Here is a 26,954-nt window from a genome sequence, read left to right as displayed (position 1 = left end):
AGGCTGCCTTAGGGCAATCTTCAAAGGCACTTTTTCTATTATTTTTCCAGAAGCAAAAAATGGTTCATAATATAGCACAGTGAACTGTGCAAGAAATGGACTGTGGACAAACTCATGTTTGTTTAAAAATTTTATGTCCTGCTTTATCATATAAATTCAAAGCAAATACACAAACAATAAAGCACAAAGGGGAATAAGAAAAGAAGCAAGCAACAACCAAATTAAACAGAAAATAATAGTGGGAAGTTAACCTCAAAAACTAGCACCTTTCATATCAATAGCGAACACAAACCTGATTCAGTGAAGCCCAAAGGTCTTTTTTAAAAAGCAGCTTCCAAAGCTACAGAGCACTGGTTCACAGCTCCCTTTCCCCTGCAGAAACATTTCTGGATTACAGCTCCAATCATCCTCAAATGGAATTTTTTAGCTATTTCTATTTGCAATTGTAACAAAAGTACAGAGAAAAGGAGGCAAAAAAGGGACAGGACAAAGAGAAAGAAAAGAAAGGTAAAACATGCACTTGCAGTAACCATTCAGAACATTTTTTTAAAGGAATTAAGAGGAAATAAGGATTTCAAGTAAATACACTAATATAATCTTTATATCATTCACATAGCATGGCTAATGGCTAGGAGCTGTAGTCCAGTAATCCTGGTTGGAAAGTGCTGGTATATTCAGGCTTGGCAGAAAGATATTCTAGAACGTTAAAGCTCCACTGAAAAGGACATTCTCCTGATGGGCCTTTGTCACACTTTGTTTCACAGATGTACAAAGTGAGGCCTTTGATGGTGAATGAGTGTTCAAGGAGTCATACACAATAGCAAGAAATCCTTCAGAAAAGAGGCTTCTGTGATACCTCTGTCTTCAGTGGTACTCATTTCAAGTCTTCTTTGTCTTAGGTACAGAGATAATATCTCTGTAAACCAAGAACAGAAAAATTTAACCATAGCAATGCACACGAGTAAAAATAAAGAACACAATTCATCCCATAATTAAACTCTTAAGTCCCATTAATTTCAATGGAGTGAAAGAATGCTGGACTGTGTCTCTGTGTTTTGGGTTGTATCCAAATACTACAGTTTCAAGTTTACTTTCACCAGGATCACCCACTGAATTCCAGGACGTTTATCAGTACAGGCGTGGTAAAGTCTAATTTCCAACACATACTTGACCACAGTTCAGAGAGTTCTCATTCATGCACAGGATCTGCACGTGCACATTTTCGCCCAACAGGATTACCAATAATCAGCACTGTGCTCAGCACAGTCCCCAGATGATTTGTGGATACTGACCTGTTGTCTGTGTCACATCACACTTCCAGAAAGTGTTTCAGGAGGGCCGTGCCCATCCAAACACTGTGATCATGTTTTATTTCACTTTTTCCTGGCTGTTGCAGAAACAGTGGTTCATATACATACACAGAAGCTGTAAGGAGACTTTGAAACACTGTTTCACAGTCTGTGGCTTCATCTGAAGATTAGCAAAGCTCATCCATGCTGGTCTTTGGTCTGCCTCTCCCCCCACACAGTACAAAATACTTCCTTGATAACACCTCCTGTTTCTTCTAAATTCCACTTCTGTGCTCATCCCCATCTGATGCCCTCCAGATGCTTTGGACTTCCCAGCAGCAGCAGTCAGCATCGTCAATATTCAGGAATACTGGGAGTTGTAGTCCAAAACAGTTGGGAAGCTTTGCCAAACTAGGAAAACTGTTAAGTATTGTAATGAAGCGTGCGTACTCTTTACTGGTTACTCTATGACACCCTTCTCTGTTGTCTTCCCTGAGCCAAATTGCTCTAGCCCTGCTCCCTCCTCATCACCCACTGTGACAGATGCCAATCTACTGAGCTTTTCACGATTTACTGAGCTTTTTCCCCCGGTAGGCCAACCATGGATATATCGAAGAAAAGTTTCTGAAGAAAACCGAATGTTTAATGGTACATGGGTAGATTCATTTGCTTTTACTGCTGATGAACTTATGGGGTTTGCTGTTTAATGCATATAGCCCTTTAGCACTGACTTTGACTCTGCGGGAAGCTGTTCTCCTATTCAAAATATATGAAAGGAGTCCTACTAGTTTATAATGAAAGATTAAAAATAACAGTTTTTAGTGACTGAGCAAGAGCTGCAGCTAAATCATAATGAAGAGATAGATCTACTTCCTTGTTTTAAGAAGATTCTTATAAAAATTCCAGCAACATTATTACATTGGGAGAGTGATGTTTGTCCAATATTTCACCAGACTATTATTTATATTTGTTGTATTGCAGAAACTCTACTTACTGTATGGAAGTATCATACACTAGTCCTTTTTTTATTCAGGTTGACAGCTGACTGCACCTTCCAGTACATGTGCTAAAAGGATGAGGGCACACAGAAGCAGACAGCATTTTTGGTTTGCTGCAGGTGGATAATTTAAGTTCGGCTTTTATTTCATAAATACGAGGAGGACTCAAAAAGACATTGAGTATTTTATTTGAAAGTAACTGTCAACCCAGCATCTTTTCTTTCAGAGTTCAAAATGTTTTTGTTGCATGCAGAAATAAAAATTTGTTTTCTGTGTGTAGCAGTTCATTGATTTCATAAATGCAACACACTACAGTTTTTTATACATAGCATAAAGGTAAAAAACAATGTATGCAGTGTTATCTTCATTTCAGATGTCAAAGGGGTTTTGCAGCTCCCAGTGTTTTCTTTTCTGTGGGAAATGGGTCCAAATGGCTCTTTGAGTGTTAAAGGCTGCCGACCCCTGGTAAAGGGCAACAGAAATGCTTGTGGAAGGAGTGGAGCTAGAACAATCCCCTCCTCATGCGCTGCAGACAGAAACAAAATGCCTGACAAAGGCTTATGTTGTTGCTACTATTTTTAATTATAAAATTTCAACAAAACAAAACAGAAAATGGTAGCTATACATACTTGACTATATCAGTTTCAGTGCATGGATCTAAAGTGTGTATATGTATGTGATGTAACTGTGGCTTTCTAAGAACTATACATAAACTTCACTTGAAAGCATTGTAAGGTCTTCAAACCATATTATAGGAGGTGGGTGCTCATTTTTCTAATGTTGCAGTATCAGTCTTTTAGCTGTCAAAAGGGCAAGGAGAAGCCTTTTGCACTCACTATGCATTTTCCAGAAAGTAGAGAGATAATTTAAAAGAACATGTATATCCGTAAATACTTTTAAAATGTTCCAATTCAAAGTTTATCCATACAATAATCTCCTCCAAAAAGGGGGCAAATATTAGATATGGCTGAAGCATAGGGCTAAAAAAAGCATTAGCTGTGTTACACTTCCTGCAATTAGCTGACTTAGTAAAATGCTTACTAAAGAGATGTTGCAGCATCCAAAAGACATAAAGGAATTTTTATTGAGTGAGGTGCAACCTGAGATTTATAGCCTCTTAAGATACAGAAACTGAAGTGGCAATCCATTGCTTAGGCAAAATAGGACAAATCCCTATTCTATTCCATTCTTGTTTATGACCCTGTATATCATATTTCTTCACCAATATTAAGTATTTAAAAACATAGATTGTGGTTCATTATAACTGATGGTCCTTGACAAGTGTTTCCAGCAATGAAAGAAACTCTGAAGCTGTAAAAGCAGCAGGGCCAAACTTACATTCTAACAAATGTTGAAATTACAAGTATCACCATTTGGTTGTATTTGGCACACAAATCCAAAAACAACAAAAGCTCATTAGCACCACCCACTAGTTGATCCAATAACTTAACCATCCAAGTTCATCACAAATGGTTAAAATCTGGGTTTCTTTGTAGATTCAATTTAGTATAAGAAAATGTGTCAAGAAGATATTGCCATCCATTTAGAGAAAGGATTCAGACAAGAGGATTCCAAAACTGGTCAAGGTGGGAAAGTTTATATAAGAGAAGACCAAACTCCAGTAAAGGCTAACATACAGCTCCTATAATAGAAAGCCTGATCCAAAATGCTAAACCCACCTGGTATATTTGGAAGCTATATCCTTTTCAAAGATATTCATAGCAGGGACCTGTGCAAATATATGCAAAAAGCACTGAGGTTTTGAAACTAATTGCCAGGCACAGAATGCCGATGGTACTATTTCAAACTCAGTACTTCAACCTGCAAAATGGGAAAATGATAGAAAGAAAAGTTGGGGCAGTTTCCTGATACACTAACAATGAAAACCTCTGCGTCTGAGTTCAAAGGAGGAACTTCAGGAGTTCAATTGGCAACAGAAGTTTTAAGAGCATTTCACCAACCCCCTATATTTGTCTGAAATGTACTCTTTCAACACATTAGTCGATACTATCAACCAAACTTAAATAAACAAACTAGAAACAAAAGTGTGTTCACAGATTTTCTGCAGACACCAGGCATTTCAAGTTTCAACAAAGTGAGTTACAAACACTGGTTTCTTTCAGCAACTGGAGGTGGCATCAATTGAACTAAAGAAACACCTGTCCTAGAGAGGCAGGTCTAGACAGTTCTAATGCCACCACAAAACCACTTTGAGGGGTACTACTAAGGGATACTATTTATTGATAGCTAAACCCTGTGTGGTTATTACAACCCAATTTGCTAGCCTTCATGTTTTCTTGCTTCCTTTTCAATACTTCGAACCTGTGATTCTGTACTGCTGAGCAAACCTAAGGGCTTAATTTTGCCTCTTGCATTTTTATTAAAGGAGTGCATTGTAATTTATTTTTGCAAGAACAACAGGTCACAGACAGCTCCATATAATACTGACAGCTCTTTCAAATTCAAATTTCACATGACTAAAATGACATTTTAAAAAAAAAATCTTCTGTTTTGCTGACTAACATTACCCAGAAAATGTACCCTATACATCCTTAGGACATGCAAGTGGTAGCCAGGGACACCAATCCTATACACATTGATCTAGAAGTGCGCCCCACTGGAACTTAACCTCTGAGCTATAGGCCCATTCAAGCCAGGGGTCCTCAAACTTTTTTAACGGGGGGGCCAGTGGAAAGGTGCGGGCCGCCAAGGCGATGCAGGCAGGGGGCATGGGCTGGGGTGCACGTATACACGCGCGGCAAGGAGCCACTTGCTCGCAAGGAGATCCTTTTCTCCGAGTGAGTCTAAAACGATCTCTGCATGAGCAAGCCCCCGCCTCGTTGTGAGCGTGTGTGCACACACATGTGGCTAGTCCAAAACCTCTATGGCAGACCGGATAAATGGGCATGGCGGGCTGGATTCGGCCTGCGGGCCGCAGCTTAAAGACCCATGGTCCAAGCCCTGGCTCAGCCTAGATGCTGAAGCCAGGCTTGAGGAACAACTGTTTCCTCTCTACATACACTTTTCCAGAAAATGACCATATTGGCTAGGAATTGTGGGAGCTGCAGGGAGGCTACCATTCACCAAACGCATTGGTCTACTATATAGGAATCGGGGCAAAAAAGGGTTTGATCTTTTTTCTCAATGGAAGAGTCACAGCAGACATATTTCCGCCATGAAAAGCACATGGTACTATCCTTCTGCTTGGGCACTCCTTCCTCACAGGACCTGCCATCGCGTATGCACATTAACAAGTCACACCTGCCCATCCTTTACCGTTCTACAAGCCTTCAAAGGATTTTGCACACATCGCCTAGTTGCAAACTTTACAGACACCCCAGAAAGCAGAGGTGCAGAGACACTGGACTGCCTGAATGACAGCAGACCACATCTCCCATCAGCTCACTGGCCATGCTGACTGGGGCTGATAGGAGCTGAAGCCCACTAATTTTTCACCCCTTGAGGTCAGGTAAGCCAGAATCATCCTCTCACGTTCTATCGGTCTGAGGCCCTGAATCAAGAGACAGTGGTTCACCTAAGGCAACCTAGTGAGTTTATGGCAACATTAGAACCTGGAAGTGCCTTACTCCTAGCTCAGTTTCTTTGCCACTTCAATGTCAATCTTATTTTCTTGGGTCTTGGCCAGTATGACAGAAACCTGTACTGCTACCATCTATACCATCCAAATTGTATAAACATATTTAAATTTCTGTTGGCAGGAAAACAGGATAGAAAGAATTTCATTCTAGCATTTTATTCTGGCACTAGAAGCATAAAATAGCAACAAGAAAGCAGAGTCCAGGTAATAGAATCTTACACTTATTAAAATATATTTTATTTACTTATTCATTACTTGCCATTTAGCCCATACATGGTCTCCAAGGTGACTTATGGATTCATATACATTGATGTTTAAGCAGAAAAATAATAGACTAATACAACTGAAGTCTGCCTAATATTTGCTTGAGACAGTTTCCTTGAGCACAGTGCATTTTTGTTTATAAACATATTAATTAACTTCATCTATTAGTACCATGAGGTGGCCGGTGATGGAATTAATGTCCATGTTAATACCTTTTAATATATTTGTTCCTGCCTCTCTGTGTCCTTCCTGTGTATTGACTCCTCTTAATGGTTAATTTCCTCATTGGTTTGCACTCGTCTATTGCCTTGCTTAAGGCTTTCCTTTGGCCGACATTTCTGTATTCAGTTTTTCTAATACAGATGACACTGACCCATTATCTGGCCTTCTTGTACTCCTTCATATTTCACCCACCTGCTGAGCTAATTTAGCCTGCTTGGATGCCCACACTTCATGTACCACCATGCAGACATCAGTATTTGCAATTTTCTCTTTCAGCTGAACCCAAATACAGTACTACAGAAATTGACTAATCCATGACATTTTTTGCAGTTTTAGGGTGCAATCCCATGCATATTTAGGCAGAAGAAAGTCTTACAATTTCCTGCATTCTCCAGCCACCCGGGCATAGGATTGTACCCTTTAAAATTATGCTAATCTTTAAGGTAACTTGTGGTTTTAGCTTTTGCTGCAACTGAACAAACACAACCACTTTTCTGGAGATTATGACACTATATGGTATCTTGCAAATTTTGGATTTCCTTGGTGCAGAATGCAAAAGCTAGGGGAAAATGTGAAACAGAGTATGTCAGCGATTTTTAAAGCACTTTCTAGAGCACAACTAACAAGTACCAACTGAAAAAATGTACATGTAAAAACCAGAAGGCCAGTATCCCCCTTTGCATGGGTGCTTTATTTCCTTCACTGCCTACTAACAGCTTACGTTTCATTTGTGCTAACCAGGGAAATCAAGTGAACACCTTTCCAGGAAGAGTCCTATTTATACATTTTTAAGCAAGTGCAAATAATATTTATTCTGGGAGGTCAACAAATGCCCCATGTTTAAGTTGGTCAAGTTTATTTAACTTTCAGAAGCAACAGTATACAGTGCAAGTCCTGTTTATATTTCACATGCACAAGGGCCCATGTTGCAGGGTATCTTGCTCTGCTTAACACTATGTCACACCCAGTATTCAGAGAACATCGTGTGCAGTCCACAACTGAGAGTGTGCGTTGTTCCAACCTTTAAAACATTTTGTGTGCTTACAGGACTTGTTTGTGAGTCAGAAGGGCTCCTTTGGTTGAACTCTAATAATTAATACTTGGAGGCTTATTCCCACAGTCAGAACAGGAAACCATGTTGCAACCTTGGCACTGGGCTCCTTGAAAAACATGGGACGACACCTGGGTTGGGCTGGAATACCTCCCACTGCCATGTGGCATTGTTTTGGATGATTGCAACAAAAATCATTGGCTCACATCATCATCACCTTCCCCTGCTTAGATGTGTTCCCAGATTAATAATGCACACAAAAGGAAGGACCCAAAGTGACTGCTGTAATGCCCACAGGCTGGTCGGAAGGTTGTGCGGTAAGAGTATATTTCCATGCCAATGAGGAGCTTCGTGGGGATTAGCTACAGCCTGCCATGAAAGTAATCTCTTGACCTGTGATCTAGGTGCCTTCAACTGGACACCAGTCCCAGGCTTTACACACAATGGCTTGTTTTTATAGTGAGAGGATTTCAAACAAATGAATGTTTTTTTTTCTTTTAAATTGTTATTTTGTTATTGTTTATGTATTTTATTTTGTATTTTTTGTGAGCCGCCCCGAGGCTTTGTTGCGATGGGGGCGGCATAGAAATGTTTTAAATAAATAATAAATAAATAAGATAGCTGGAAACACTTCTCAGGGTATATACCCACTTAAATTCAATACACTAATGATGGAAAGTCTGCAAGTTCCAGTTTGAGACCATGTCTACTCTGCAGGACCTAATCTCTTTACTTGCTTCCTCACTGCGACCACTGCTGTTTTGTACCATGTGGACTAATAAAAAGTTCTCAAAAATTCAAAACATTTGGACACCTTTTCTGGCATTCTGGTGGCACTGAGCAATGGGAGGAATAAAGGTGTTGCCCAAGTGTGGATTATGGATTTATGTTCAACATTGTAGATTTCCTTCAGAATCTCTCATAAATAGTTGCAGGGGCTTGTACCTCTGAAGCATCCAGCTACTGGGCTGGCATAAAAAGCAGACATGGCCAAGTACCTGCTGAAGACACATACTGCAACCATGGTCTACTGACAAAACCTCTTAGAACTGCTTTTCTTGTTTGCTGTTACAACCTCCTTGTTCACCTGCCCTTCACGCTGGCCCAGGCAAGGGTGGTGGTGGTGAGCATGGAAGGAGAGCCAGTGTGGTGTAGTGGTTAAGCATGTGCGACTGGGACTCAGACGATCCGGGTTCTAGCCCCCACTCAGCCATGGAGCCAACTGGGTGAGTTTGGGCCAGTCACAGACGCTCAGCCCAACCTACCTCATAGGGCTGTGGTTGTGGGGATAAGACTGAGAGAAGGTAGAAGGGAAAGATACGAGTCACTTTGAGTTATTTTAAAAAATGAAAAGGCAGGATATAAATCAAATAAATGAACAAGGAGCAGTAGATGCCACTGCCTTCTTGCTCCCTGGCTCTCTGTTGTAAGCAAGCAATAAAGAGGAGGAAGAGGGGAAGCAACAGCAGCTTGTGACAATGGTATTAAGGCGAACAAACTATGGAAAAGGACCTATTGACACTGTCTTACCCAAGGTCCTTCCAAACCATGGAACCACCATTGCCAGTGACTATTACTTCCCAATCAGACCCCAGGCCACCAATGACTACGGCAGGACTATGGTGGACATTGAGGGATTCTGCCTGTACTCTGCCATGGTTCTCAGCTATGGCACGGCCTGCATCAGATAACCCTGTCATGTCCTTGCTCCTTCTTGTGGCACATTAGCATGCTCCAGTTTTGGGACTCAATTTTTCAGCAGCAATACAAGATCTTAGTAGTCCCTTTATTCAAGCATATCTTAAAGTGGACATGTCAAGAATTGCCACTTCTAACGATATCGCGACAGTTAGCTTAATTTGTAAAGATTTCATTTTAGGGTAATATTCCCTAGCATTACACAAGTATATTGTATTTGTGCTTGTTTTACTCGTTAGTATTGTTACCCAATTAAATCTTCATAAAAACATTTCAGCTCACATATGAACCAAAAATACTAAGGTGAGAGTTCTCTTTGTTATTACACTGCAAATACATGTTGCAATAGGCACAATCCTAGAAAAGGTCTCTTCTACATGTAAATATTTGCATTCAAAATCATTGGAGAGCATCCAATGGTGTCATTTTGCAAATTCAAAATAGTGCCATCAATTATTTCAGCTGTAAAATTGCTTGTGCAGTCATAACTTTAGCTGTACAGACAGACCCCAAGTTACGAATGTCCAATTTACAAATAATTCATACTTATGAATAAAGTGCCATAAAGCCTATTAATTTAAAAAAATACTGCAGAAAATCATCACCACCATGGGCAGGGGAGGGGGGAGCAAAAGAGGAAGGCCTCCAAATCATGCCTTCTTGCCCCATTTGTCCAGAGAGAGAAATCACTTCAGCATTTCCTGGCTGCAGAGAGGAGGCACTGGTGAGTTTGGGCAGGAAGGGGGCCTAGAGCTATTCACGGTTTTTCCACGTTCATGGGGTCCTGACCTCCGTGAATGCGGAAGCCTGACTATATGTGATCCAACTTACATACAAATTTCCATTTTCTCAGGAATGGAACTCATTCATAGCCTGGGGACTGCCTGTGTTCTCCTCCTGCTCATAGCCCAGAATGCAGCTCCCCACGCACAATGTCATTTGCACTAACAGACTGAACCAGTTAGATAATGCCCAATAACACTTAGCAGTGTTAGTTTTCCTTTAAACTCCACTGCTTGATTAATTTGAGGGGCATTTTTTTACAAAAGTTAAATAAATAGATTCGCTGCTGCAGCCTAGTCATAAGCCTTTGCTTAGAAGAAAGAGAAAAGGTATCAGAACACATCAAAGAGAAAGAAAGCCTCAAAGGAACATACTCCAAACCCTTACATTGTAAGGTGCCAACAGATGTCTTAAAACAGGGCCTCCTGTTTCCAGTCATCAGCGCCTTAATTCTGTACCACCGGCACTCTGGTCCTTCTGCAAATCAGGAAGATTAAACTCTGTGGATTAAGGGCACCCTTTAGACTGCAGTTCTAGTATGAATACAGTCAGCTGATTCCACAGCTCACATGCCAACAGGGACATACCAGGCTGTATAAAGCCCTCACATCCAAGTCAGGTGCTTGCTCTGAGCAGTGTAACACATTAAGTAACCATACAGGCTGCCTCAGCTCCTCTCAACCTTTACCACCAGCCTGTCTGAAGAGATGGGGTTATTTCTCTTGAAATGCAGCATTTCCAGTTAGTTTAGACCCAGAATGGGAACGAGACAGAAGAACAGAGGTTGGAAAGTGGCACAGAAATGCTAAGGCTGATGAGAGGAAGTTGTCAGGCAGCTGCTGAGAACCAAACTATCTCAGTTTTGGGAGGAGACACCATAGAACTGGGAGGGTCTGAGGAGCGGTATGAAAACCAGTGGGCCAGCAACAAGCCAAATGAGCATCCCAATGAAGAAACATCAGATGTTCTTGCCATATGGGCCACAAACAACACAAACCTCCCTGAGGGAGGTATCAAGCCTTTTGGGAAAGGAAGGGAGGAAGGGTCTTAAGTTTAAGAATCAAGGGGCAAGAGATAACAAACCTGAGAAACATTACTTTGATTGCTCCTTGAGAACAACCCTGCATCACAAAAAGCCTGCCTAGCTCAATTAAAAAGCTGTATTTTAAAGGTCTTCTATTTAGATCTGCTGGAAAGGAAAAGAGAAGGAACATGCTCTTAACTCAGCATCTGATGATGTCCCCTGCCTCTGGCTCCCTAATCCTCACTTGCATTAAGGATGGAACACCCAGCTGCAGTTAATCTCAAGAGTTTGACATTCAGAGCAAACTCAGCTATCAGATGGATCCACAACTGCCAAAGTTGCATTGGTGCACAAGTGCCAAAATGGTAGACTGCCATAACTCCTCCCACCAAAAACTTAAATGCAATTCTACATTATGGTAGGGGAAAAAAAGAAAATACTTTTATTGCCTGAAAGAAAAGAATTCAGAGTCATCTTTGAAAAACAAAAACCATACTGGCAATCTGGACCAGCTTTGTATAATCTGGTGCCGTCCAGATACTCTGGACTTCAGTGTACAGCAGTCCAAGTCAGTATGGCCAATTGTCAGGAATGCAGAGAGTTGTTAGCAAAACAACTGAAGAAAAGGTTAGACCAGTTGTTGAACAACTGGAGAAAAGGTTAGATCAGTTGTTGAACTGTAGCATGACACTTAAAGCAAAACACAAGCTAACTTTTGTGTTTGGCTTTAAACACACCTACCACAATTATGTCTAAACATAAATAGAACCTACCATAACCATGTAGCATTAGTCAGTTTTAATCATATTTGAAACATGTTATTCTGTACAACAAGTTAGCCAGCTGGTGAAGTTATGCCTTGTTATACCTGGTGAAATTATACACATGGACATTAAATTTCTTACTGTATCTTTCCTGCAGTAGCACAAGCTCCATTAAAGTAAGTGTACATAATTCATTAGGTTCTCAGGAAAGTTCAGGACCTGGGAAGTTAATACTTCTGTGAACAAGTACTAAATAAAAGGTCCTGGCATGCCTGGCATGTGACCTGTTCTACAGGGAGTTAAAATTCTTCTCCAATTATACTTGGGATTTGTGTAAATACAATTCCTACCAAGCTGAAACCTTTAGCCAAATGAAGCCAACACACTACAATGCTCCCACTGTGACCGCTTAGATACCAAGTTGATAAGCAGCTTAGCAATACAAGATTTGCATCACTTTAGAAACAGAATTTAAAGGGGGAAAAATAGCAAACGGGCAATCTAAGTTTGGGGTGGTGCGGAGAGGCAAGATGCTGTGCCAGCTTTCTCCAACTTGTTCTCTGGATGCATTAGATCATTGTACCTCCCCCAACCGGCGTAGCCAAGGCTGCACTGCACCCATCATGCATTGCAGCACTTAAGCAGGGGCAAGAAGGGACCAAAATTGCCATGCTGTAGATGGCTTACTTATCCCAGTCCTGCAGTGAGTAAGGCAGGGAAGTTGGATTTGCAAAGCAAACATTCAGAAAGTAAAAGTAATCCAGTATGCTCAAGAATTCAGCCACAACTGACTTCCCACAATATTTCTGCCTGATATGTCACCCTTGAGTAACTCCAGCTGCAATTTTCCTGAATTCTTTATCGCATCAGCTGAGCAACAGCAATGCAATTTATTGAAGTAGTTAATGTGCTTAGGTCAAGGGGACATTCTTACCCTTAAGTCACATTCTTCAATCTAAAACATGGGCAACTGATTTCAGCACAGCAGGGTCAGGAGGAAGGCTCATCTATTTGCTCTCTTTATGAAAGAAAATTAAGCCTTTGTCATCCAGGCAAGCCAGTTACCTTATGTTCCTTCACAAACCTGCATTTATCAGCTGACTTCTATGTTTGTCAAGTACTCCTTAAGGCCCATTCACAATGCTGAAGCAGTGGAAAACATTCCCATACTCTAGAGAGTGATGCTAAAATTGCCAAGATCATGCACCTTTCCTTGTACCCTACCCCAGGAGGGAATGACTAACATACACAGAATGGGAAACTCTGAAGACCTTTGTACCAATACAGGTCTCCCCACTTTGCCCAATTTTTTGCTTGCTCCTTTTGATTAAACCCAAGAAAACACACCCTAATCTCAGGGAATATAATCCTACCCATATCCCATCCCATGCCGTACTCCAGTTTTTCCTTTATTTTTAAGATAGATTAGTGACACACTGGTATGTTCAACAATTAGCTCAAAAACTATTCACCAAGGGGCAAGGGAAAGGGAAAGAAGTCCAATACCTGCAAAACTACTTTCTCAGCCTTTAACCTCAAAATCACTTCTGCGTCTTTGATAAACAATCCCAGACTCACCTAACTTGGCCTCTACTAGCATGGGTCCGTCCCCGCCGCCCAGGACACACACACAAGCCTACTCTCTGACTAGACACCTGTCCCCATTCTGCTCATCTAACACACTGTTAAGCCCTCGTGGAAGAACTTGCGCTGCTGCGGTGTTCTGTGCATACAGTCTAGCGCACTGCAGCCACTCCGTCAAGGTTCACTCACAGCAGCAGCGGTCCATGTGCAGAGCAGCAAGCCTTCCAACATGCACTGCCAAGTTCCTTTAAAAGAATTTCAGCTTTCTTTTATTGTTTAGCAAACCTCCAGTGTTCATCCATTCAGGCAAAGAAGTCAGTCAACACATCAGCCATTCAGACTAATACCTCCCGATGCAGTAAAAGAAACACATTTTGTATTTTTAAGAATTAAGCAGAAACCAAAATGTTCCTCACACCTTTCCAGCATTCTACTACTGCTTGGTGAGGGGAAAACATATCAGGCCATATACAGCAGGATTATAATAATTTCATTATTTGAAGGAAGTATCCAACTTCCTTTAAATATTTGTGATAAGAGTAACCTTGTATAAGAAACTGGTGTTTTCCATAATAAGTTGCTGTCTGTCACCAGTTCCTTGTCACCGGGTGACAAAAGTTTTGTTTCCAATCCACATTCTTTAGGCATGTCTCAACTAGTTCCCCTGAGCAACTCTTTTCAGGCAAAGAAGTTAACAAAGGTCTATAAACAGCTCCTCATGCACAGACACACAAACATGTGTCTGCAAACATGCCCATCACACACACACGTGTGCACACACACAAAGCTATAACAGGTACCTTTTCATAATGGTGCTGCACTGAAATTTCTGGTTTCATCTTCTCTTAAGAATCACTGCTTCCTGCCAACCAGTTTATTAAAGTTTTAATCTTACTGACCATGGCAGAGGTGAGATAAAAGCATTGTAAGCAAACTTCAAATTAGGGTACAATTCCTGCTTCAGAGGCTACACACTGACACACAGAGCCATGGAGTTTCCACATTAACTTCACTCACCAAAAACCTCTGTGATCAATACCCTGACAGCCAGGGTCGAATGTTTCCATACTTAATTAGAAGCCACCCCTGGGCATTTATGAGGTTGGGAGAGAAGAGGAGGCTTCTAATTAAGTGCAAAACTCATCTAGTCATTGCTAGTAACTGGACAATAATTTGGCAGATGGCTTATGACATAGATGACCCTCAGAAGCATATGTACCCACACCAGGAGGCGTCAATTGCTTTGTCCCACTGTGCAGTCACTGGGGATCAGGTGCTTCTGTAGCACAAAGAAACAACTCTCTTCCCTGGAATGCAGCACAATGAACAATGGTAGCCTGCCACCAATTTCCAGTCTGCAGCAATGGTCTGGTGAACAGAAACTGTGCTCCCCATTTCTGAAGATGGCAGTTCTACAAGCAGCAGTGCTAATCCAGACTGCTGCACCATTACAACAGCCCGGACAGACACCAATACCCTACACATCATATTTGGCAGCAGTTTCAAAGACAGTAATTACAAACACAGTTCAGCTGTCTGTACTTTAGATACCAATAAACCACATAAAGCAAGTATATGTAATACTTGTGAGTATTACAACAGCAGTCCTACCTAAAGCCAATTCAGGTTTAAAAAACAGACAGAGCAACTCTGGCCTCTTTTGTCACCCCTCTCACTGTCCCACAAAAATGAAAGCTTGCAAATCAAACTTGCAGCCAAATCCATGATCTACAGCAGTGATCTGAAGTGTCGTGTCTGTCTTAACTACTCACCTGGAAGGACTAACCAACAAGCAGAGTGGATTATATTCCCTTTCACATTATGCTCATATTCACATTCCTATTCACTAGAACTCTTTCCTGTCAGAACACGAGAGTGAACAGCCAAGCATGGATTAAAGCAGCCTCTCCCAACTTGGGACCCCTCCAGATACATTGGACAATTCCATCATACCCAGCCAGCAGACATGTTGGGTGTGGATGACAGCAGTTGTAGTCTCATACACCTGAAGACTGTCATATTAGGGAAGATTATTCATATTCATAAAATATGAACGACCATTTTTCTCCTATAACTGAACTACTTCTCTATAATGGACAGCATATGCAGAAAATGAAGTTAATATCAACACAATGTGCGACATCTGTTCAACACTGTGTTCTTTTAATTGTTAAAATTATCAGTCTGAGCAACCTACAGTTTATTGGTTGGATTGCAACAGATCCTTTGAAAAAGTGCCTCTTCACACAGCATTTCCTGACCCATTATGCAAAAGCTCTTTCAATATATTTTTAACCTCCAGAAAACAAAGGAAATTCTTCAGCAACTGAATTAAACAGGCCTCACTTTCAGTCTTAAGGACAGAAACAAAGCATTTGGGAAATAGGAACGCAAAGGCACCCACGTAATTGATCTTAGGTGACTGAGTACCTAGCAACACAAGTCAAATGTTCTCAAGGGTGTGTTAGAAAGAGCAAATGATTGAAGATCTTGTGTCCCACGTGGCACATCTTCCTATTTCTGTGACCCATACATGTTTTGCAGCTTTTCAGCATAAACATCTGTGATGCCATTGATTCCTGGGAAGAACTATAATACTAACTGGCCATCTGCACATAATGAAAGGACTTCAGTTGTTCCTACAAAGATGTTCAGTTGCAGAAACAAGGATTTTTCCTTAGGAAACACATTCTCAGAGGCACTGTAGTTTACTGGTGTTTTTCACACTAAAAGGGAGAATGCTACAGAGGCTTCAGTTCAAATCCCTATTCAAATCCCTTTTTGAAAAAGCTCACCAGTTGTCGTTTCTCTGTCTAACCTACCTCACAAGGTTCTTATGAAGGTAAAAATGGATGCAAGAAAGAAGTACCTCATATGTCATCTGAACTAGAGCGATCATAAATGCAAAATTCATACCTGCATGAATGTGTACCTAGTGGCACCCGGATAGCAGATAACAGAACCTCTTGCATCAAAATTGTGACCTAAAAGGCACTGCTGACAAGGCAATATATACTGCAAGATAACATTCACTAATATATTATACCAGTACAGTATGTGGAGGTTACTTTGACTAACAGTAGTCTTTCAATAGTGCGTTCAGATCACATCTGAAAAAATAATCAAGAAAGAATTTCTCTCTGGCATACATTTGGCCAAATCTGTTCAGCATATGTTGAACACACATAACATGCAGCTCTGTTTGGCTTCCTGTGGAGAAAAGAGGGATCCACCTTATGTGCATTCAACAGATTTCAAACCTGAACTAAACACAGGACTTCTTTTTCAGGACGTTACACCAGGGATGAGGAACGTTGTTACAAAGGCCAGAAGTGGCCCTGTGGGGTTCTCCATCTGGTCGGCAAGCTTCTTCTGCTGTTATCTCCAATCACTGACTGGAAATAAGATGCTATTGGAAGGAGACTAAACTTGAAATACCCAGCATAGAACTGAGCTGTTCCTTTGCGGGGACAAAAGCCATTGAACCAGGGCTTACTCTAGATTAAAGTACTCTTTAGTACTACAGGTAGTACTTACTCCCCAAGCCTGTACTACCACATCTCTCAGGAACGGAGTCGGGGCCAGCCTCATGGGTTGACATAGGCAAGGAATGAATGGATGAATCCCACTCCTCAGCACTGCTTGGCCCCCAATCCCTTCTCCCTTCCTCCTTGCTGTCACTCCCTGTTCGCCACCCTCCCAAGTGGGGCTGCAGCCCAAACACTGAGGACAAGGAGAAATTGCCTAAGTGTTCTTTGCATGCTCCTTCTGGGTATTACCATGTAATGGGCCCAGAGGGAGAAAAAACAAAATATTTGTGATATGAGGGGGATAGTAGGTGGAGGACTTGTCATCCAAGCCCCTGCCCCTTTAGCCAACACTGACTGGGGCAACACAGGACATTGGGAACATGGGATCACCCTGTGAGAGTTGGGCCCTTTGAAGATATCAGAGGGCTGCAAAAGATGTCACTATGGGAGCCACTACAATGTGAAATTCAATGTGGAGAGAGCCTCCTACACACTATGTTCCAGCATGGAAACTGCTAGGCCTGGCCCACACTCTAGATGGGAATTCTCTGCGCTTTTGAAGAAGGATTAGGGTTGAGATATAAGAGATATATAACAACAAAAGTTTGCGTATTTCCTCATTCTGCTGTGGCTTTTGTTTTGTTTTAAATCCACTGTATCTCATAGTAGTAAGAAAGGGTTTACTGGTTATATCCACAGTGTGCTGTGGCAAACATAATGTTGGTGTGCTACCCTATTATTTTGGAAAACAGTTTAAGAACTTCTAAAAGTACAACTGCACAGCAGTGTGGAATGATTAAAATCCTAGAGGGGAAGACCTATTTATAGCATTGATTTAAATCAAATTTCTAGCTTTCTTATTCAATCTTATATAGCAGAGAACATAACCTCTGCTCTCTGTTATAATGCAGTATAATCCAATGACTCTGGTCATGTAGAATCCATGTTTTTGCTTTCACAAAGATACCTTTTTAAGAACAGGAAAGCAATTGTGAAGCTAAGGGTTTCTATTTGTCATCCTTTTTGATAAATAAGCAAGATCATTTACCTGTAAACTAGACTTATAATTCTATGTACACCTACCTGAGATTAACCCTTCCTTAATACAATGAAATTTACTTCCAAGTAAGCATGGACAAGATTGCAGTGGATGTACCAAAAACTTTTCATAGGCAAGGGCTGGTAGTTACTGAGCCAAACTGTATTTTCCTCATGAGCCTGTTCAGATGATCATACCTGAGATTCATAAGTCAATAACTGAATTCACCTTTTACCTGTGTGCACAGCATCTTCGATTTACAAGCAATTAATCATAGTTTTCTGTGTTGTCTGAACTAGGAAACTATGTTCTGAATAAGTCAAGGTATTAAACTAACATTTAGAGTTGCTTTAATATCCTTGCATGTTCCAAAGCTGGACACCATACAGTGGTACCTCAGCTCACGAACGCCTCTGTTCATGACCAAATCAGGTCGCGAACAGAAATTTCAGATAAATTTTGCCTCAGGTCACGAATTCCACATTGGGCGATGACCACAATCGTGGCCATGTTGCAGCACGAACATGATTGCGTTCGCGGCCATCTTCGCTGCACGAGCACAATCGCGCCCGTCTTCCCTGCACAAGAATGATTGTGATCATGGTCATCTCCCCCCCTCCGAGCACAATCGTTATCGCATGGTTATCGTTTGGACTCTCCCTCCAAACAATAACCTCCCCCCGCCACCTAGGTTAGTGTCCTTTACTGTACTTTACTTTGTTGTTGTTAATTTGTTTCAAATTTTTGTGATTTAAAAAATATTTACAGAATGGATTAACCTTATTTACATTGAACCTTATGGGGAAATTTGACTTGGCTCGTGACCAAAATCGACTCGTGACCAGAGTTATGGAATGGATTAAGTTCGTGAGCCAAAGCACCACTGTAGTTTCTCAACTACATTACTGTCCAAACATGGTCTTCGCAATAAAAGTAAAATGTTCCAGGTAGTTTGGCTGTCAGTTCAATGAAATACATGCCTACTATGTCACACATAATAATATATAATGATCACAAGAGTCAGATAGTTTTTCTATCAGTTTGTTCGTTCTTTTCTCAAAAAAGGAGGCTTTAATTGAAAAAAGAACAGTTTTAAGAGTGATAGTATGCAAACCTTAACATGTTTGAATTTCAATTTAATTTTAAGCCAAATTTTGAGGAATGTTTACTGTAAATAGAATATAAAAATCCTAAACACATTTTACTGTTTTAAAAGCCTGATAAAAATAATATTTAAAAGTAGATTTTATCTAATTTACTGGATACATCAACATTTAGGAATGTAAGCATTATATGCAGGGCCTTGTATTTATGCCAAACATTTTTCAAGAGTTGATCTATCCCTAAATGTACATTTAGTACATGCACAGAACTTAATTCTGCCAGTAATCAAGTCTCATTCGTTTGCAAGTCTTAAGATGCCAGCCAGCCAATTGCTGCTTTTTTAATGTGAAGTAAGTACACAGATTAATGTTTTCACCAAGAAAAACAGCTAGGTCCATATGGTGCAGATCAGAAGGCTCAGTTTGCAGAAAAGTGTACTGAGCATTTAAAAAATATAGACACTTGAGTAACACATGCTGCAGATTAACAACTGTAAGCAAAGGACTTGATTATGGTAGTTTATCAGAACATAATTATGCTACAGTGTGCTCTACAGTGTTCACCCTGAGATTGGATATTGAACGTGCAATCTATACAGCTTAGTCTACTGACATTAAAACATACTTTTAAGATGACCCACTGGACATTGTTTTAGAGCAAAATTTCAGGAAAAAGCCAATATAAACCAATGCAAGACTTAAAACTTCAAATAGAAACCATGTTTGCTTAGATAGTAAACAGTGGTTTTTTCCCAAGTTAGTGATTCAACTATGCTTGTTTAAATACATTTGCAAAGAACGTGTTTCAAAGGGCAACATATTTTGGCACATCTTAAAAAAAGTTAAAAGCAGATGAACTTCAGTTGGATGTTTTAGTTTTTCCATAAAACAGTAAGAAGATAGATATAGTCACTCCCAACAATTTCCTCCAGTTCCTACATTCCTAAAGCATTTTGATCTTGTACATTAATATAGCAGCAACAACTCTCAGGAGAAAGCTGAGTGACATGAGCTGTATTCCTATCAGCATGCTATCTAATTGCCTCCTCTTATTCCTGACTTACTGTAATACAGGACATTTTGGTCCTCCTTAATCTATTAATGGTTCTGAGAGATTATACAGAAACTTTTTGAGTATCATGGGCATCCCAAGCTAGAATGGCCAATAAGGCCTCTGAATTGATGGAAGTCCTAACCCCTGATGAGCACCAGGTTGGAACAGGCTAATTTAGGAATTTTGACTATTGCTAGGAGACTAACAGGCCTTCTTTTCAAGTTTGACTGCAGCTGGCCCTGAAACAAGACCATTTGTCTGTACCTGCCATTTGTTATTAGCATGTTTTTGGATTTCACTAATCTTAAGCAGAAGTAGGCAAACTGTTGTCCTCCAGATCTTTTGGACTATAACTCCCATAATCCCTGAACATTAGCTATGCTGACTGGGGTTTACAGGACTTGTAGTCACAGATCTCAAGGGGGAACACTAACCTATGACTCAGAAGCATGACAAGGGGTCTTCCGAACTATGGAAGCCTTATTGAGAAGATGTTCAAGAATAGTAGAGGCTGAAGGTGATACTGCAGCCATTCATACTTTCCTTAACAGAAGTGACAAGTTATCTAAAAGGACGTGAAATACAGATTCTTCTCCACTCCCAGAGCAGTTCCTCTTCAGTTCTTAATGTTTCGAGTTATTGTTAGCCATGTAAAATTGATAATCTATGGATGTTAGTCCATAGAACCTAGAATGTTTGTCTTTGTAAAGCTATTTTTGAAATATATGTTCTTTCTTTTGGTTCCCCATAAAAGCTAATATAACATGATTAAAATGGTTAAAAATTGGTTGGAAATAGCAGCCTAAGCACTGCCAAAAAAGGCAATTTTTCTTGACTCTGATGAAACTTAACACCAAAGTGATTATCTAGCTACTTACATGTTTTTAAATGCCACTTGTGATGTCCAAAAGCAATGAACGAGATTAGCATGTGCACATGAAGAGTTCACTTTTTTCCAGCCCACTGCATTATTACAAACTCATCAGGCACATTTTCGCATTAAGAAACCTTCTGATGTTCAGTTGAGAGGTCAATTCACATGGTGTGCACAGGAAAGTGCATTCTGTCAGATAAAACCCCTCCTGTTCAAAGCACACACATCCAACAGAAAGTTAATACCACCAACTGTGGGTAGGCCCAAGCCAGGGTTAATTACGGGAGGCTCAGCTGAAAAGAACAGCAGAAGAAAACAAACCAAGTCTACTGAAGCACACACTATAATGATGCGATTTTTTCCTAAATGATTCAGGTAAGTGTACCCTTCAGTTTGGAGAAGAAATAAACTTCTGAACATGTCAAAAAAAAACTGAACAGTGGTAGAAAAAAATGAAGCATGTATAAAAGGCATATTTACCAAAGCTATGCATGTTACATGACAATCCCTCAAAGATCATTTAAACTAGGTCAGGGGTCCTCAAACTTTTTGACCAGGGGGCCAGTTGAAAGCTGCCGGTGGTGGGCACAGCCCAGAAAGGTGGTGCCTGGTCATGCACGCGGGCCGGCGAGGGCGGTGTGTGCAGGCGTGTGCGCTGAGGTGGGGGCGGGGTGTGCAGCAAGACACGGGCAGGCATGCGCAGAGAGGGGAGGTGGGGGCGGGCACACGCACGAGGCAGCACCTTGCTCACTTGGTGATCGTTTTCTCTGAGCAGGCAAACTGCCGCCTCCCGTGCGACACGTGGGTTGCAGGTCCAAATGGGCATGGAGGGCCGGATAAATGGACGTGGTGGGCTGGATCCAGCCCCGGACCGTAGTTTGAGGACCCATGAACTAGGTTTTCATTGATAGTAAATTGCATGTGCAATTTTTTATTCACATACTGGTTTCCATCCAATGCAGGTTTACATGGATGTGAGCACAAAACTGAACCTTGTGAACCAAAGTTTGATAAACCCTTCTGTGAACCAAAATCGCATTGAGCCACACTTGCATCCTGGCTGCTGATCTCCATTCTAACTGAAATTCTTTGTGTTGCATCAACGATCACACCAGAACAAGGGTAGGGAACCTGGTGCCTCCTCATGTCTTGAAGCACAATTCCCATCAGCTCCAGTCAGTATGGTTTATGTTCAAGGATTGTGGGTGCGCTCTAGAGTCCGCTAATCTCCAAGAACAACTTTGGGGCAGGATGGTAGTAGCAAAGAGAAGAACATCAGGATGGTAAATACAGATCTTTGTAAATCAGGAATACAGCTTCTCACAAGTGCTGGGAGTTTGAATAAAGTTCAGGTACTGAACATGTGATTAGTTGTATACATAGCCTTTTACATATCTACAGAAGGAAAGTTAAAGTGTTTCTGTACCATCTTTTGGTCAAGGACTCTCAAGGCTTAAAAACAGAGTGACACAATTTGAACAGAAGTGATAATTGCTATGGAAAACCAAGCAGAATAAAAACACCTTCTGAGTGCAAAAAGGTGCACAGGAAAAGAATCAATCTAATCCCACTGGGAAGGGAGTTCCAGGCACAATGTCCCCATAGAAAAGGCTTTGCCCCACCAATCTAACTGCAATGCTGGTGGCACACAGAGCAGGTCTTCAGATGATGGGAACTTCCACAGCATCATGTTGTCAGGGTGAAAGAATAGCCCAAGGCCAACTCAAAGGTCTGTACAGAAGTTGAAATGTGAACTCGGAACTTCCATGCTAAAGCAGACGAGCTCTCCAGCAATGTTTCATCATCAGTCCATTCTATTACTAAACTATTTGGTATCCAGGGCAGCATGTCTCTTCTCTAGCCTGGGCAGCACTGTTAAATAAGTCAGAGCTTCAGTGGCTACTTGAATGCAGCTCTTGTATAATAGATCACAATCTGATTGGATCAGTCACCTTTGCATTATTTATCCTTACAGTAACTTTACATGCACCTTTGGCTGAGTCCCATAACTCTGGATTCCAACTTCCAAAAGACTAGGAAAAATTACAGCCCTACTTCAGTGTTCGAAACAGCACCACCCCCATGAGCTCCATGAACAATTTCAAACTGAGGGGCCCCTTTCATATCACCTATGGCACAAATGTGAAAGTTGCTGTTTCAAATTGGCAAGCATGGATCGCTGGCATACAAATCAATTATTACTGGCAGGATACTTGAAAAGGTGAATGCTGCTCTGCTACAAGTAACCACTCTTCCAGTTGTTGAGAAATTGTCAGAATGGAGAAGATCGATTATTACAAACAAATTAATGCTACCTTTTGTTTTTGATCTAAATTATCTCACTTAAGAACAATCATTTAGCAAGCTCACAGGTGTATATATAGAAATGTAATTCTTTTGCGTTTTGGAATTTTTGTCCATATTTAACTCCTTTTTCTGCAAAAGGCACAAGTGGTCAACCAAAGGGACACACCACCCACTTGCTACACTGTAGGACTTGGCAAACGCTAGGCACGACTAGGATCTTGCATCACTGACCGTGGGCAACAAGCCAGAGGCCCATGGGGCACAAGCTAGGAGCCGGCTGTGCAGTATCCCAAGAATGTCATTCTGCTGTCACTTCCCCCACCAAATGACCTCCATGCAACAATTAGGAACCTCCGATTTGTGCTTCTTTGAAGAGACCTTAAGAAACAAAGACAAATGTCCATGCACACACACACGCACACAAAGCCACTCTCGGGAGCGCTTCCATGCATGAGTCAACTGATGAAGCCTCAAAGTTAGCTAGAACATTTTCCTGGATAACATACCAATTTAAATGCAAAGCTGTTATCAGGACATTCTTATCATTATCTATGATGCCTCCTTAGCACATTCATCTAGAACAGATTCTAAATATTTGCTTGCAAAAATGTTGCTTACAAAACACTTTTCAGCAACATTGTCCATTCATGCTGGAAGAATTGAGTCTAATTACATGTATTATTCATTGCTTTGAAAGACAACTGAAATGGAAGCAGCTTACTTGTCTACACATAAGCAGGAAAAATGTCTAACGGGGCAGTTGTTCAGTTAACAGATAAAAAATACGCAAAAAACATTAGAGATAAAAAGGTATCCTGGTCAAAACAGCCTTCCCTGAAAGATGCTTAACTGCACTAATTTCCAAGTCTGAGCCAAAATGGGATAGTAAAACCATGAGAAACTGACAAAAAGAACCGTAAGGAACAGCCCCTTCAATTAGCACACACCCTCCAGAGTTTGCTCTTTTGAAGTCTTCAAATAGCTCAAGTTAGAGTGAAGTGATAATTAAACAAAACAAAACAAACTACAATACCCTGTCAGTCCAGTCAGGCATAACGCTGAGTCCATATTTGTAGTCACCAGACTTTAGAAGTCCACACTTTTACATTGTGGATTTTAAAAAATGTTAATTCCAGTATTCTGGCTATCTGGTGTACACTTTTTAAAAATGAAGTGGAATTCTAAAAAGAGGTAGGAAGGGAATCATCAATTTTATCTATTTTGAATGACCAGCTCTATACACACTGACTGATTTATAGACACTCAAACAAAACAGCAGCATAGCCAAGTTGGCCAAGGAAAACTATTTTGAGGAACCAAGAATCCTAAAAAGGCGATTCTGGTATGATATACTGCAGCTCTTCCTGCCCTCAACTCGTAGCACACCATTAGACCACATATTATTGAAAAGGATCATCTGTTAGGAATGTTTCTCCACAAAGAAACTGCCAATAACATAATGCATCTTTAGGATGCTCTGCCTTGTTTCTAATGAGAAAATAAGTGGAGTCTAAAGTGGATGGACTCTCTTTTCCCCTGGATATGTTTGCTCACATGTGTCTTTGCTGAGTTTAAAATGACCTTCTCCCATGGAAGTGTGCATAGAGCCTAACAGTCTTAATGCTAAATGATAATTATGTACTGCTAAAAGCGCATCTGTTCAAAAGAATATTTATGGAGTTTCAAGCATTTTTCAGCTACAGTGGCACCCATTTCTGCCAGCAAAAGCCCCTGATGCCCGTTGAAGAGATAAAGCAGAACTGATTAATGTGGACAGTAACCACGGTAAAAGGTGTCTTGAAAGCAGTGGATGGTACTACTATCCTGCCCTCTGATCACTCCTGTAAGTGCAAAGTTTCAATGAAGTTTGTCTCAGGAATACTCAGGGTGGAATACCATGCTTGGTCAGGCAGAAACTACATCCTACAGCTCCCAGCTTTCCCCCGCCAGCCAGCTGACGGAGGGGGGGGGGAGGAATGCTGGGAGTTGTAGGACTTTTTTTTAACCCTCTAAACAAGAAGAACTGCGCCTATTGAAGCTTGCTTTTGTTTATGTGAATGAAACACTCCGTAAGTTCTAGAGAAGGAAAGCACCACACGACGAATTCCAGCAGCCCAGGAATCCACGCCAAGCTGCCAAAAGATGCTCAGCTTGTGCAGGGCTGATTTGCTTGTTTAGACGAGTGACTGGATTTCTAGAAAAAAGGGCGCACTGGTAATAGCCAGGAAACTCGATCTTGCAAAGCACTTTTTGGATTACGAACGATAGCTAACTGCAGTTATGATCCCTCCGGAGAAGGCAGCCCAGCATGCTACAGGAGCAGGCAGGAACTGAAGGCGGGAGAACGGGCGGTCGCGGGGGGGGGACGAAGAGCAGAGACGGCCAAACACCCCCACACGCGGTCCCAAGTCAAGAGGGAAAGTTCGGGAGAAGGAAAAAGAGGGCTAGAAGCAGCCACGAGCAAATGCTGCGCAGGAAACACAGAAGTCTCTCTCAGATCCAGGCTCGAAGAGCAAAGAGGAGCAAAAGCAGCCGCCGGAGTCCTGTTTCTTACCCTTGGTCCACTCCACTACTTGCTTAGGGCTCCACTTGCTGACCGGCTCCATGGTCCTCGATCCGGAGCTCTCAACACCCTGGGTTCCTTCTGAAGAACCCTGACTTCCCCCTCCCCGGAGATCCCGAATTCAGAATGGGAACGAGCACCGCTACCGCTCGCCCAGCCCCTGATCACGGATTTCCCCCTCTCGGGCTCCCATCGGAGCAGGCAGCCGCCGAGGCTCCCGCCCTCCCAGGCAGTCCCGCTCCGCCCCCGGCCCTAGGCCAGCCTCTCCCGCTTGCTCCGGCTCCTCCTCCACGTGCTCCGAGCTCCCGCTGAGCGATCTGCCCGGGCACTTCTCTCTCCCTCGCTGCCAGCTTCCGCCCGCCCGCTCGCCCATCTCTCTCTAGCCCTCCCGTTGCTCCGGCTTCCTGCTGCCGCTGTGCCCCCTGCAGGACAGAGGGAAGCGCCGGATCTTGGATCGAGTCGCGGAGGTTGTTTTTGTTTTGATCTGATCGCGGGCTTGCTGGGCTTTCCAGCTGGAGCCGCTTTGCTTGGGGGGTTGGAGTGAAACTCGAGAAAGGCACGGAAGCCAACCCAGGACGACCCGACGTCGCCCACGCAGGCTCCGAGCCGCTCCTTTGGGGTGCCTCGGCTTGCCTGGCAGAGGGCGGCGCATGGCAGCTGGAAGTGACTCCGAAAAGGAAGGAACGAAGCTACACGTGGATCGACATTGCCGACAGATCAGCGGCTCTCGCCCGATTCGCAACATAATATTTATAAATATTATTGCATTGCATTTATATCGCACTTTTTTCCTTTGCGAGGAACCCAAGGCAGCATGCATAGTTTTCCACTCCATTGTTAAACTCAGGTAGGTTAGGCTGGCTCAAAGTAACCCACTGAGCCGCGTGGACGATTAGAACCCGGTTCTTTCAGATCCTCAGGCCACCACACTAGTTTTGAGGAACCTTTCCTAATTTGCTGGCCTCCTGATATGCCCTACAACTGCCAGTATCCCCAACAAGCTTTGAGAGGGTGACAGTTCCAATTATTACACATATTCAGAATTTGATGTCTCCTGTATTGTTTTGCTTTTGTTTTTTTAGCTCGCACTGGCAATGATTTGTGTGTGCCAGAGGAGGGTGGTTTTGTTTTCTTTTTTTTCCTGTGATAGGAGAGACCTCAGAACCTGGAACAAAAACATTCTTGCAGGTCTTAATTTTAAAAGCCTAT

General features: G+C 41.9%; 1 protein-coding gene across 6 annotated transcripts in view; it reads right to left on the bottom strand.

The window, feature by feature from the left end:
* The window catches only part of CNKSR3 (CNKSR family member 3), a 70,276-nt gene extending 44,363 nt beyond the window's left edge, over window positions 1–25,913 (bottom strand). For 3 of the 6 annotated variants that reach the window (XM_044422432.1, XM_044422450.1, XM_044422469.1), the window contains exon 1: window positions 25,737–25,913. In XM_044422432.1, the coding sequence (XP_044278367.1) occupies window positions 25,737–25,788 (52 nt within the window). In that variant the 5' untranslated portion in view covers window positions 25,789–25,913. Of the gene's footprint in view, window positions 1–10,290; window positions 10,412–14,075; window positions 14,775–25,736 lie in introns of those variants that run through there. The other 3 variants (XM_044422478.1, XM_044422459.1, XM_044422442.1) reach the window with 3 other exon arrangements.
* Window positions 25,914–26,954: the final 1,041 nt, after the last annotated feature.

Source organism: Varanus komodoensis, unplaced genomic scaffold, assembly GCF_004798865.1.
Source record: "Varanus komodoensis strain SLA01 unplaced genomic scaffold, ASM479886v1 scaffold1, whole genome shotgun sequence".
In the NCBI taxonomy this organism is placed as follows: Eukaryota; Metazoa; Chordata; class Lepidosauria; order Squamata; family Varanidae; genus Varanus; species Varanus komodoensis.
The sequence above is the reverse complement of the archived record's forward strand: the minus strand, read 5'-3'. Positions and strand labels throughout refer to the sequence as shown.